At 40.1% G+C, this 12,547-nt stretch overlaps 1 protein-coding gene across 8 annotated transcripts in view; it reads left to right on the top strand.

The window, feature by feature from the left end:
* Positions 1–12,547, top strand: part of LOC140469301 (SH2 domain-containing protein 3C-like) — a 185,110-nt gene that overhangs the window by 169,037 nt on the left and 3,526 nt on the right. For all 8 annotated transcript variants that reach the window (XM_072565665.1, XM_072565667.1, XM_072565666.1 and 5 more), the window contains 6 exons: positions 938–1,062; positions 1,591–2,252; positions 3,534–3,649; positions 6,786–6,957; positions 10,052–10,163; positions 11,623–11,829. In XM_072565665.1, the coding sequence (XP_072421766.1) occupies positions 938–1,062; positions 1,591–2,252; positions 3,534–3,649; positions 6,786–6,957; positions 10,052–10,163; positions 11,623–11,829 (1,394 nt within the window). The remainder of the gene's footprint in view (positions 1–937; positions 1,063–1,590; positions 2,253–3,533; positions 3,650–6,785; positions 6,958–10,051; positions 10,164–11,622; positions 11,830–12,547) is intronic.

Genomic DNA, 12,547 nt, shown 5'->3' on the forward strand with positions numbered 1-12,547 from the left:
TATGTATGTTAGTCAATAGCAGGATAAGCATCAACTCTGATTCCTCCACCTCTCTCATGATCAACTCACCTGATTGTTTAAAAGGCATTCGGCTGAGCATCTGGACCATGGTAAGTACTAAAGAAACCATTACGTGACCATGCCTTGAGGAGATGAGGTGGAGAGGGAGGGTGCATATCAAGCGACAAGCTTTTTTTAAAACGGACCATATTTTCAGAATTCCAATCTTGGGGTAGTAGTGCCCTGAAAATGGTGGGCAGACAATTAGCTTACTACTCCCCTGTCCCATCACCAGGGCTGCAGCAATGGTTTGGGTGGTGCTATGAAGTCTTTAAAAAGCAAATTGACAGTCTAATATATGGCAAAAGTGAGGACTGGAGATCAGAGTCTAGATTAGAGTGGAATCTCGATGAAGGGCTTTTGCCTGAAATATCAATTTTCCTGCTCTGCGGCTGCTGCCTGACCTGCTGTGCTTTTCCAGCACCACCCTAATGTATGTCAGACATCAATTACTCTATGTGAAATGCATTAGGTACAGATTTGCCCAACCTGAATAACAGGGAATAGGAATGCTCCTCAGGGCTGTCAGAACACCAGGCCTGTTGCCTTTCTCAATACCACAGTACATTTTTGTAGCCTGGATGTGGACTAGGGTGGTGGTTCGGAATGGCTAGCTGCCTCAGAAGCGTCTGACCTCCATCTTCATCCCGCTGTCCTGATGCTAACAAAGCTCCACCCTCAAAATTGAGTAGGCCACAAACCAGGAGCACAGGCTGGCAGGCCACTGGGGCCTGTGGTTCTGATCCACTCAGAGTGAAACATGCATTCACACATTACGAGCGGAGGCGAATTTTCTAAGTGTAGTTTGTGGCCTCTTTACAATTGAATGATGAGTTAATGAAGAAGTTCCCTCACCAGTCCCTTATTCTTTTTCCAGTATTCCATCACCACATCACAAGGAAACAGTTAGGAACTTTGCTCTGAGTATGGACCAAATCAAGGATATTCACCATGGAATGTCTCCAGTGAATGAGATTCCTCAGACTCCTGAATACAGCACAAGTAAGTGGGATATTAGCAATAATGTGATGGTAAACTCCTAATTGGTTCATTCACAAAACAGTTCATAAAATTCTGAACAAACATAAATCATCATTTAAAAATCAGTAATGTTCTGAAGGATAGAACATAGTACCCTCACGAGTTTATTTTTAAATCTAGCCTCACAATTGTAGAGGAACAATAACCATGGGTCCTGCTCCTCATCACTATCCAGTGACACCCTGAAGGAAAGTGCACTGTTTGTGGACAATCAAGTGAGATCCAGCTCTTGGTTGGGCCCATACGCTGGCTCATTTTCAGGTTGAAGGCCTGGCATCTCAGGCCTGGCCCTGTCCAAGGCTGCAATAAACTTCTGCTGTTAAAAAATCATCATAGTCCAGGCCTGTACATGAAGAATGGATACCAGCTGCAATGGGATGGGGCCCAAGCCTCATGGAGCTGTAGCCTCCAATGAGACAATGTAGGGAAGAACAGAGAAGTGTGTGAATCAGAACACTTATATTTAACTTTTTGTAACATCTTCCACAGGTTTGAAGCACAAAAGCCAGCTAGGCCGAGTGGAAAGAATGATGCCATCATCGCCAGTCCTGCGACGGTCTAGTGAGCCACAACTTAGCCCACCTATTGGTAACAAACTGTGTCAGGACCCTAATAGGGGAGGCTCCTCAGAAGCCTCAAGTGGGCCTCACTGTAACAGCACACATTCTACCCCAATGCATGGCTCCTCACAGTTGGCCCAGAGGAAGGCCTCAGATAATTTCAGAGAAGCGGAACACACCCACTACTGTGAGCTACGACCCTCTTCTCCCATCGACTGGGAGAGGCAGCAGCTAGACCTGGCCCTTAAACAAAGTCAACTGATGGCAAAGAGCTATGTAGAACGGTTGAAAGTTGAGGAATATCCCAACATCTCCAGCTGGCAGTCTGAGACAAACTTTGGGATCATGGAGACGGAAACATTCCTCAGTCAAATGCCAGTTTTCACAGAAGAGGAGGGGCTGCAGTGTCACTCCTTCACAGCCCCGATCATTGAAATGGTGTCATCCTTTAAGCCAAACGGATACCAGTCGATACTTATTCCTTCAGAGAACAAGCCACTCGAGATGACAGTGCTGAAGAAAGTCAAGGAGCTGTTGGCTGAGGAGGATCCAAAAACTACAGCCAAGCACATCACAAAAGTAGACTGCACGGTGAGAAAATCTGAGCACTGGTTTGATTTTCCCCAGTTGTATCTTCATTGTTGGCTTGTGGAATTAACAAACTTTCCTTTTTGGCAATTCCTCACCAAGAGCCTAATTATTCCAGTTGTTAATTACACTGCTTGGTGCCATAAAGTTTTCATTGATATCATCCATTTGTGTCCTCAGGATTTCCCAAAGCTCTGCAGCCAATGAATAACTTCTGAAGTGTGTAGTCACTGCAGTCCTGTAGGCATATGCCAACTGATTTAAGCACAGAAAAGTCTCACCAGCAGCAAGGAAATGAATAGTAAATCTTTTTTTTTGGACAAGGGATAAATTTTGACTATAACATCTTAGGAACACTTTGAAGTGCTGAGGGATATTCTGTATCAATCTGAATGAGTAAACAGGGAGAGTTCAAAGTCTCAACCAAACATTCGTACCTCCACCAGTGCAATACTCCTTCAATGCTGCACTGAAACCTAAACCTCGATTGTACACCCAAATCCACAGTAGAGTTTGAACCCCAGAGCCTCTGACTTAGAGAAAAAGCACCACCAGTGAGTCAAACTGAGACAGTATAAGCCTGAGAGGTAATAATCTACACTGCTAGTTAAATTCAGCCAGGAATTAGATGTTCATCTTGATACACTGATCTAGGGAAGATAAGTGAAGTTGGCCTGGGATATTACTCGAAATAGTTATCCCAGCACTTGCCTTGCTGCTAAGTACATGGGTGTATACATATCTGTATTGATAAGATCCAGTTCAATTGTGATGCCCGTACAGTTGAATAGAATTTGGACATTCATGACTGAGACTCACACAACAAGAGTAGCAACTTGGATGGGATGCTAAATGGTAGCTGAGCCAAAAACGTTTTATACTAGCAACAGTTAGCAAGCTTGAAAGAAGAAATGAAGGGTATTAATTTTTTTTTGTTTATTTATCTTGAAGTAATATTGTTGGCATATTATCAGTTGTTCCAAAATCTCAGTTCAATATAGTCTTTGGGACTGTAGTGATGCTTTTCTTTTAAAGTTAAAATCTTTCAATATGTTTGAAGGTTGACATGGATTCTAAATATTTATTATGTTTGTTTATGAGACAAATGTTTTTCCAAAATTGTTAATCAAGATTCTTGATGTTTCATACTTGGTAGAATAACTGCAAGATGCTGTTTGATAAACAGATCAATATTCAATGGGTGAATGTGATGCCTGTTATTTGTGTCTGTGTAATTGCTGAGAGTGCAAGTTGATTAATCTCCTTTATATCCTGTCCACACAGGTTGCTAGGATACTGGCTGTTTCTAAGGAACTGCAGAAGCAGATGGGAGTGAGCTCAGGCCTGGAGTTACTCACTCTTCCCCATGGGCACCAGCTCCGACTCGACTTATTGGAACGGTGAGAGAAGCAGAGAGTCGTGATGCAAACCACGTTCCTTGTTTTTGGCTATGTGGCAGATCATTTACTTTAAAACAGAAGGACTCATAGCAACAGCTTCTTAAAAGTTTGGCATCAATTCGTGAAATCTCTATTGAATTCAGTGGGACAACAACACTATATTTGAACAGACCTGTTTGCTTACACTCAATCAGACAGTGCAGCTACTGCAGCACAGATTTACAAATGTAGTTTATATTTTACATACCAACATACGAAATAGGAGAAGTAGACCATTTGGCTCCTCAAGCCTATTCTGCCATTCAATTAGATCATAGCTAATCTGTTTGTGTTTTGAATTCTACATTTCTATCTACCCTGATAATTTTGGATTCCCCTGCCTAATGAAAATCCGTCTACCCTGCCTTAAAAATATTCAATGATTCACTTACACAGCGATTTGATATGGTTCAGATGCCCTCAAAATATTTTAAGAAGGTAGCCCAGACCCTAACTTTTTCTTATTTTAAAGGCAGATGTGAAGTGGATATTCCAGGTTTGATGCAGCTTGTCAAACCACTCAGCTTTAAGCAAAATAGAATTTATTTAAACGCTGCACTTGAAACATGAACAAAAGAAAATGAAATTTAGAATAACTTAACTATCGGAAAACTAATTGACTTGATAAAGCAACTTAATTAAGGAACTGTTCCGATCCAGTAACATCCCATAAACACACCCCTTGGCAAAAAAGTAAATTGAAACACAGATTCTTACAGGCAGGAGGGAACAACTTCCAAAGAGATTTCAGAGAGAAAGTCAGTCTGGAATCATTTACTGAAGCTTGCAACCTTCCTGGACTCCAGCATTGTGTGACTGCCACAGCTAAACCAAACTATAAAAATCCTGAACTGGGAGAACTGGTCACTCTTCTGCCATTGTTAAACTAGGCTCTTCCTAGATCCTTTGGTCCCTGTGCCTTTATTACCTCTCTTTAAAAAAAGAACCCAAGACAAACTAACTTTTTTAAAGTGACAGCATTGTCACAGACTTCTCAGGCACACAGTTCCAAAGTTGCACAACCCTCCAAGAGAAAAAAAAACCTCTTTCTTAAAAGAGTGACATCTAATTTCAAAATGGCACCCCCAGTCTGGACTCACCCACAAGAGGAAACATCCTTTTTCATTTTTCTTTCCTGAGGGAAAGAGAGTGACTTGTCCATTTTCTTGCCCCTTTCTTGAAGATACAGGTCTCCCTGCTTTTCTCTGCATCTAGGCGCTCATTTCCTTCATATCGGAATTCTAAGTCATGGAGGTAAACAGGACTTTTCTCAATGAGGTGCATCACAGGATGGAGTCACTAGAGAGTAAACTGGAGCAGGAACACTTCTGATGTTTTCATCTTCCCTTCTATTGCTTGGGAAAATACAGATCAATTTTGACATTCCTACCAGTGCTGTATTCAATATCAGCTGCCTCAGTCTGTGGGCTGAACAAAACACCCAACATTTACAAGTGCCCCTCCAAGCCACCACCATTCTGACTTAGAAATATATTGTTGTTCTTTCACTGTTGCTGGGTCAAAATTCTGGAGCTCTCTCTCTATCGCCATTTTGGGTAAACCCACAGCACATGGACTGCAGTGGTTGAATAAGGCAGCTCACCAACAACTTCTCAAGTACAACTAGAGATGGGCAATAAATGCTGGCTCAGCCAGTGACACCCATGTTCCAGAAGTGAGTTAAAAAAATGATCTGGTTTTGTACAAAACCAAAGTGAATTAAAGTAGTAGGTTCTATGTTGTTGCTTTTCTCACTGAGCTTTTAGAATATGAAGCAAAGGCTGGTAACCAGCTCATATTTGTCTCTGTTGTCACCTCCCAAATTTCACAAAAACCTCAATATATGGGTCTTTAGAAGTAGAACCTGAGATTTGTTTGAGAGGGATGGTGGCCACCCCTCATTGGTGCTTTCAGGGGAGGAGTTAAAGGATGAAAAGCATAAGCAGGTATGTCAGGGTGATTGCCTTTGCTCTATCCCATTGCTTGCAACACAGCTGAGCTGAGGTGGGACTCATTCCCATAGTTAGAAAGGAAAATGTGGGAGGAACTTCATGCACTCCTTCACCCAACTTCTTGCCTACTAAATGTCTCAAAGATGATATTGGAGCAGTCTGTGTATGCTCCTTCGTTCATGAGGAATGATATTCTTCTGTGTACCAAAACAGGACCTGCACAGGAGTTGTTGCATTTCCAATGCAACTTTCAGCTATACTTTGCAGTTGAATACGTACTTGCTGTATTTTGCACAGTGAGTGAAAATTTTGTGGAAACTGTCAGGATGTTTGAAAACTCAAATCCCTTATTATCAATTACAATTTATATCTCTTACTTTGAAATTTTGATTACCTGTGAGCAACCTAAATATTAATTTAAAGCAGTTCAACATTTACTCTGAGGCTGCATAACCTGTTGAGCAGTTTATAGCAGCTCCAAATAGTGCCCTTAACAAACAGATACTACAAGTACCGAAAATGAATCTTTAGCTTGTTGGCAGGTAGATCATTGAATAGTTGCACCAGGTTAAAGCAACAGATGATAATGAGTGACATTCAGAGGTAGTAGTGTCAAATTTGAGATCTTGATTTTAACTGACTCTAAATTCATTCATTTAAACAGAGTTAAAATAAGACCTCTGAGAGTTTGGAACTGCACAGATGTGATCTAATAAATTTGGCTAATAGAGGAATCAGAGAAAGAAAGATCAAGGATAAGGAGTGTGGTGGGTCACTCAAAATCAGTGGGGTTAGAATAGGCGATGTGCATGTAACTTCACAGAATTTATTTGGTGATGTGGATTGTCCTATAAAGAGGACTCGACAACTACTGGAGGGAACTACTTCAGAATTCTGGCAGTCAACCACACAAGGAGCAATGTGGAGAACCTCTGAGTAATATTATTTTCCAAACGAATTAGCCTGAGGTCGGTGTTGCGTGCAACTATCAGACTTTGAAGAAAAACTTTGCTCTTCAACAGGAGTTCTAATGAAAAATCATCAATCTGAAACATTAACTATATTTCTTCCTTCCAAATGACTTGCTGTTTGTTTCCAGCGTTTGCTGTTTTCAACTGTGACTTTTATTTGTTTTATTTTCCCAGTTTTAATACAATGTCAATCATGATGGCGGTGGATATCCTCGGCTGTACTGGCAGCACAGAGGAGCGGGCCGCTCTCCTTCACAAAACTATACAGCTGGCTGCTGAACTGAAGAGCAATATGGGAAATATGTTTGGCTTTGCTGCTGTGATGAAAGCTTTAGAAATGCCTCAGGTAGGTGATGGAAACTGTGAGATAATTCTTTAGAGAGTTTCTTATCCTTGATTAATTTACTAGTCCCAATTGATTATAAGCCTCTTAGCAAAAAAGAAGTCTTCTCAAACCTTCCCACACATCTAGTGAGAACCAATATGGTTTGTTGAATGATTTCCCTCAGCAGCTGTATTTTGCAGGGGCCTCTCTGTTCACTGTTTTCTCAGAGACACAGGTTACAAACTTATCAGAGTAGGATGTAGTGGGGTACCAGAATGCACTGGCCTCAGTGTTTCTGCACCCCGTCTACCAGTGGGGTGCAGAAACAAAATACTGTGGATGCTGGAAATCTGAAACATAAACACTCAGCAGGTCAGGTAGCAACTGTGGAGAGAGAATAAATGTTTCAGGTTGAGATTGATCTTTCTTTGTGACCTGAAGGATTAACTTTATTTCTCTATATGGATGCTGCACTACCTACTGAGTATTTCCAGCAATTTTTGTTGTTTCACGCCTTGTTTCTTTTGTAATTTTGTGTACATCACATCCAAAAGTACCTCGACACCATGAAAATGCAGTAATTATGTCAGTCATATGCAACAACATCACACTAAATATTGTCACATAAAAAAACATTGACCATAACCCCTAAGTATTTTATGCCTGATGCACAATGCAGCTAAAGGCTTTTAGATGCCTCATTAAATGTCTTCACTCATCAGTCCTGATCCTGTATTGATCCAAAATCTATTAACAGGAAATATGAGAGCCATCCAGTAAATGTGGTTTGCTGCATCTTCTTATTTACAAGATGGCATTGTTCCAAAGATGAAGCATGTTTGTCCATTTCAGATGATGCATTGGCTTCTTTCTTGTTAGTCATGGTACATACAACAGTAGTGTTAAAATTTAATTTAAGAAATATTATAATTTTCCTTTTGTTACATTCCAGACTCAGCGTTTGATAACTGGATAATTATATAAATGAGCGACTTGTGTGTGTGAATTAAATTCTGTGCTTATTTGCTTGATTCTTTGTGGTCACTGTCAGGTGTCAGTTGGATTGCTGCAGATGGGGTGGGACGGATTGTTCAAGTAATTCAATTGAAACACAAGTATCCTTTAGACCTTTTTGTAAGACTATTTAATCCTCTCTGGCACTGCTCACAATAATTGTAAATCACTATTTTATGTAATAGAGTTGTTTTGTGAAATAACATCAGGGTTACAAATTTGGGGTGATTGAATAAATTGAATTCGATTTCCAGAAAACAGCATTTTGGTATTATTCCTGGTGTTCTGAGGATTAACTTCATTGATTTTGTCCATTATTCTACAAAAGGCTCTTGGATTGTGAGTTCATAGATTCTTACAGAACAGTAGGATGTCATTTGGCTATTGTACCTGTTCTAGATTTTTGAAACAACTGTCCAATTTGGTCTCAAGGTTTTGGTGGTGTGTCACAGACTCTATGGCTCACATTACAGAGAAATTTCTCCCCATTTCTCCTCCAGCCCTTTTGCCAATTATTTAATATTTATAAAATTGTTATCAACTCATTTGGCAGAAGAAACAGCTTTCCCTATTTAGCCCCTTATCATTTTAAACATCTCTATTAGGCATCCATTTAATTGTTTCTGCTCTAAGGAGAACAATCTCAACTTGCTCATTCTCCTATATCTTGCTGCTCAACCTCCACTCTACTCTCTCCAGGACTCTTGCATCCTTCCTTATGTATAATTCTCTAAACTTTTCTTGATGCTCATTCATGGGATGTGGAAGTCACTGGATGTTAAGCATTTAATGTTAATCCCTAACTGCCCAGAGGGCAGTTCAGAGTCAGCTATGTTGCTTTGTGTCAGGAATTGCATGTAGGCCAGACCGGGTAAGGCTGGCAGATTTCCTTCTTTAGTGCACGTTAGTGAACCAGGTGGATTTTTACAATGATTAACAGGCTAGCTTGTAATTCCCACTTTTCTTGAATTAAGATTTCACCATCTGCAATTGTGAGGTGTGAGCCCATAACCTTAGAACATTAACCTGGAGTTCCGCATTATTAATCCAGTGACATAACCACTATGTCACAGGTAAAAGGTAAAGTCGTCATAGTCTTACCAGACAATAGGGCTGTTGTCTATTATAAAGAGAGATGACTGGTGGTGATTTAACCTGAGGGTCATCAGAGCTTAGGCAAGGGGAGAGGTTGAGAAGGAGAGTCCTTCATGATAACCTCAGTCATTGCAGGAATTGAACCCATGCTATTGGTGTCAATCTGCATCACAAACCCACTGCATTATACATATTACTCCAGTTAAGGCCTAACCAGTGATAGCTTGTTTTCTTTTGTATTTTATATCCCTATTTATAAAGCCAACTTTCTCAGATGTTTTCTTAACTTGCCATCTTCAAGGATATGTGAATTTGTATCTCCAATTTATCTGCTTTTGCATCCCTTTCAAATATTTACATTATTATGCTTCTTTATGTTGTTTTTCCTGAATAACATCACATCACACTTAAACCCCATTGAATTGTATGAGCCACGTCTCTCTATGTCCTCCTGAAATTTGTTACTCTGCTGTTCATTACATTGCTAAGTGGTGCATCATCCACAAATTTTTGAATTGTACTGAATGTCAAAGTACAGGTTATTTATATAATGAAAAAACACTATTATTCTAACATTAATCCCTGGGACTTCACTACATATTTGCCATCAGTCAAACAAACATCCATTCCCCATTAATCTCTGACTCCTACCCCATGAGCCAACTTGATGCCTAGTTTGCCACTGTCCCTTTAATATCATTTGCTTGTGTTTTCTAAATAAGTCTGTTATGTGGTACTGGACTTTAATATATGCCCTTTGGAAGTTCTTACTTGCAACATCTACTGCACGATCATCATCATTCCACTTTGTTACTTCAATAAATAATCCAAGTGGAGGTGAAAAAAAACCGATGAATTACTGTCCTTTCTGATAGAAGAAGACATTGTAAAGATGAATATTGCAATGTAATTGCAAGATGCCCACCAATTGATGTCATGCAGTTTTAAAAATCCGTTTCCACACAATTATAACTTCTACTTACCTTTGTTTTCCTGCACTTTGTAGATCTCAAGGCTTGAGCAGACATGGATGATTCTTCGACAACGACACACTGAGGGGGCAATTCTCTATGAAAAGAAACTGAAGCCGTTCATGAAAAATATGAATGAAGGAAGAGGTGATTGATTCTTTAACAACTGTGTACAGCTTTTTAAAAAGAAAATCCTCCCCTTCTAGGGTAGAGGGGAACAAAGGGACAAAATCCCCTTTTAAAGTTTTTTGTCTAATGGCTGTTTCTGTGTGGCAAATCAGTCTCTCTACTATGGGACAAAATTCCCAAAGCCTGTTCGGTGCCTTGCCTGATGAGCTTGGACTTAGATTAGGAAACAACGCAGACTGGAATGGATACAGATCCAATATCTACTGACTGCTAAATTTTGACCAGGATTTTCTGGTCACTTTGGGGAGTGGGCGAGGCTGCCAAATAATGCAGAAGAGGAGTGGAGGTGCATGGAAGGGCGAAGGTCATTGACTGACATCCTCTGTACCATTTTGTCAACAGTGGGAAAGTTGGCAGAGGCTACTTTTTTTGGCCCTTCTCTTGACTTTCTTCAGGACTACTATTTGGTTTTCAGGGTATGTGGGGGCTACTTTTCCATTCTCACAAATTCCTTTATTAGATGATGCAATCACATAGTTATAATATTTTTGTATTTGTGTTGATATATGGAGTATTTGAACTCACACAGAAGCAGAATTAGAATAATTCAACAATATCCTTGACAAATTGTCTGTTAAACTTATAGCCCATAACACACAAGCAAATAATTAATTTCCTGGACTTTACAGTAAGTTAGCAAAGTTTTTATTTCTTCAATAACTGACACACACTTCACACAAAATGCCATCACTGGAAACACATCTTGTGCAGACTGGTAAGTCAGAACAAATACTTTACCCATTGCATAAGCACAAAGTTAGAAGAGTTTAACTAGGCAGTTACAAGCCTGCTTACAGCATCTCAGATAGCAATCTCAGATTTAAATTTAACAATGAGCACAATGTTCATTACAACTTCTGAATTTATGCAAACTTAAATGAGAGATTCCAAATTAATTTTCAATGAATTAATTATCCACATTATTTACAATCTTCTTGGTTCCTAATTAGTTAAGCATTTCTTTGTTGACAGATTTAGAACTGTCCACTCTCCTTTGAAGCCTCCCTTTCTCCCCCAAACCTATTCGCAGGTCCCTTCTCTTCTCAGACCCTTCTTGCAGCCTCCTCCCCCCATACCACCCCCATGACCACCACCCTGTGCAACCTGAATCTCCTTTAGATAGAATTAGATAGTACTGACAGTATTAAATGCACCACAGGATACTATAGTTCCTCTGCTACTGAGGCACTGAGGGAGACTATTTGTAGAGCTACAAAGCGAGAAGAGAACAGTGAAATTTTGGGGTTTTGTTTCAATACATCTGTTAATATTTATGCAGAACATTCCCTCGGAAGTCTGGTAGAGATCCTAATTTAACAGATAACTTAAAGAGATATTTTCTCATTCCATGCTTCATATCCTTATTCCTTTCGACTATTTCAATCTTCTCGTGTTTTAAAAAAAAACTCTATTTCAGAAGTATCTCCGCTGACCAACACGACCTTTCCTCATGTGGTTCCCCTCATCACTCTGCTTGAACGTAACGTTGTGAATGCTGACAACATGGAGGCATGGGAGATCAGTGAAAGTGGTGTGGAGGTAGTTATGTCACATCTGGAGGCTGCAAGGACGATTGCACATCATGGAGGCCTGTACAGAACAAATGCTGAACTGAAACTACAAGGTAAATGAGTAAGGAGTGTTGTTCTCCCTTTCACTTGATTAAATACTTCTATTTTTCAATAATCTCTCACTCCCCAATTGTCTCTCCACCTTCCGAATAATGGGATGACACACTGGGGGTGCAGCTTCATTGGTTGGGCCCTTCCCAGTCTCTTTAGTCCCCACCCTACCAAACTAATTTTCCATGAGTGAGATTTGAAAATGATCAATCACTGCAATAACAAACCTAACCCAATCCAACAGGGGTCACTGACAAAAATCTGAGCTGAATTTGGTTTCCCCATCTTAATTTAGAGATACTACTGCCAATTGCAGACCACTATTAGCCTGATTAAAGTCAATTAACATGGTTCAAACCAGGAAATGAAACCGAGAATCCCCTAACCTATAAAACCACACAATACTCGCTAACAATTCAAAGGCTTCATTCTAATGAAATGTACTTTGGACTTTCCATTTATATGCAATTGTTCTCAAGGGAGAATGGAAAGAAAGGCAGCTGTACCAAGGAAAAGGAGAATATGTATAGCTTCTCCTGAGCACATCCCCAGAAGGTATCTTTATGCATTTTGCAAGTACAGCCAGAGGGGAAACACTGAGAAATAGCAGTTACCTTGTCAGAGATAAGAAAGAAAATGTTCAGCAATAGGTCACGCCCCTATCCCTGTAGAACTGTTTACAAAGCAAAATTGTGAGGCCCTTGAGTCAGCTGCTTCTGA

Source organism: Chiloscyllium punctatum, chromosome 49, assembly GCF_047496795.1.
Source record: "Chiloscyllium punctatum isolate Juve2018m chromosome 49, sChiPun1.3, whole genome shotgun sequence".
NCBI lineage: Eukaryota > Metazoa > Chordata > Chondrichthyes > Orectolobiformes > Hemiscylliidae > Chiloscyllium > Chiloscyllium punctatum.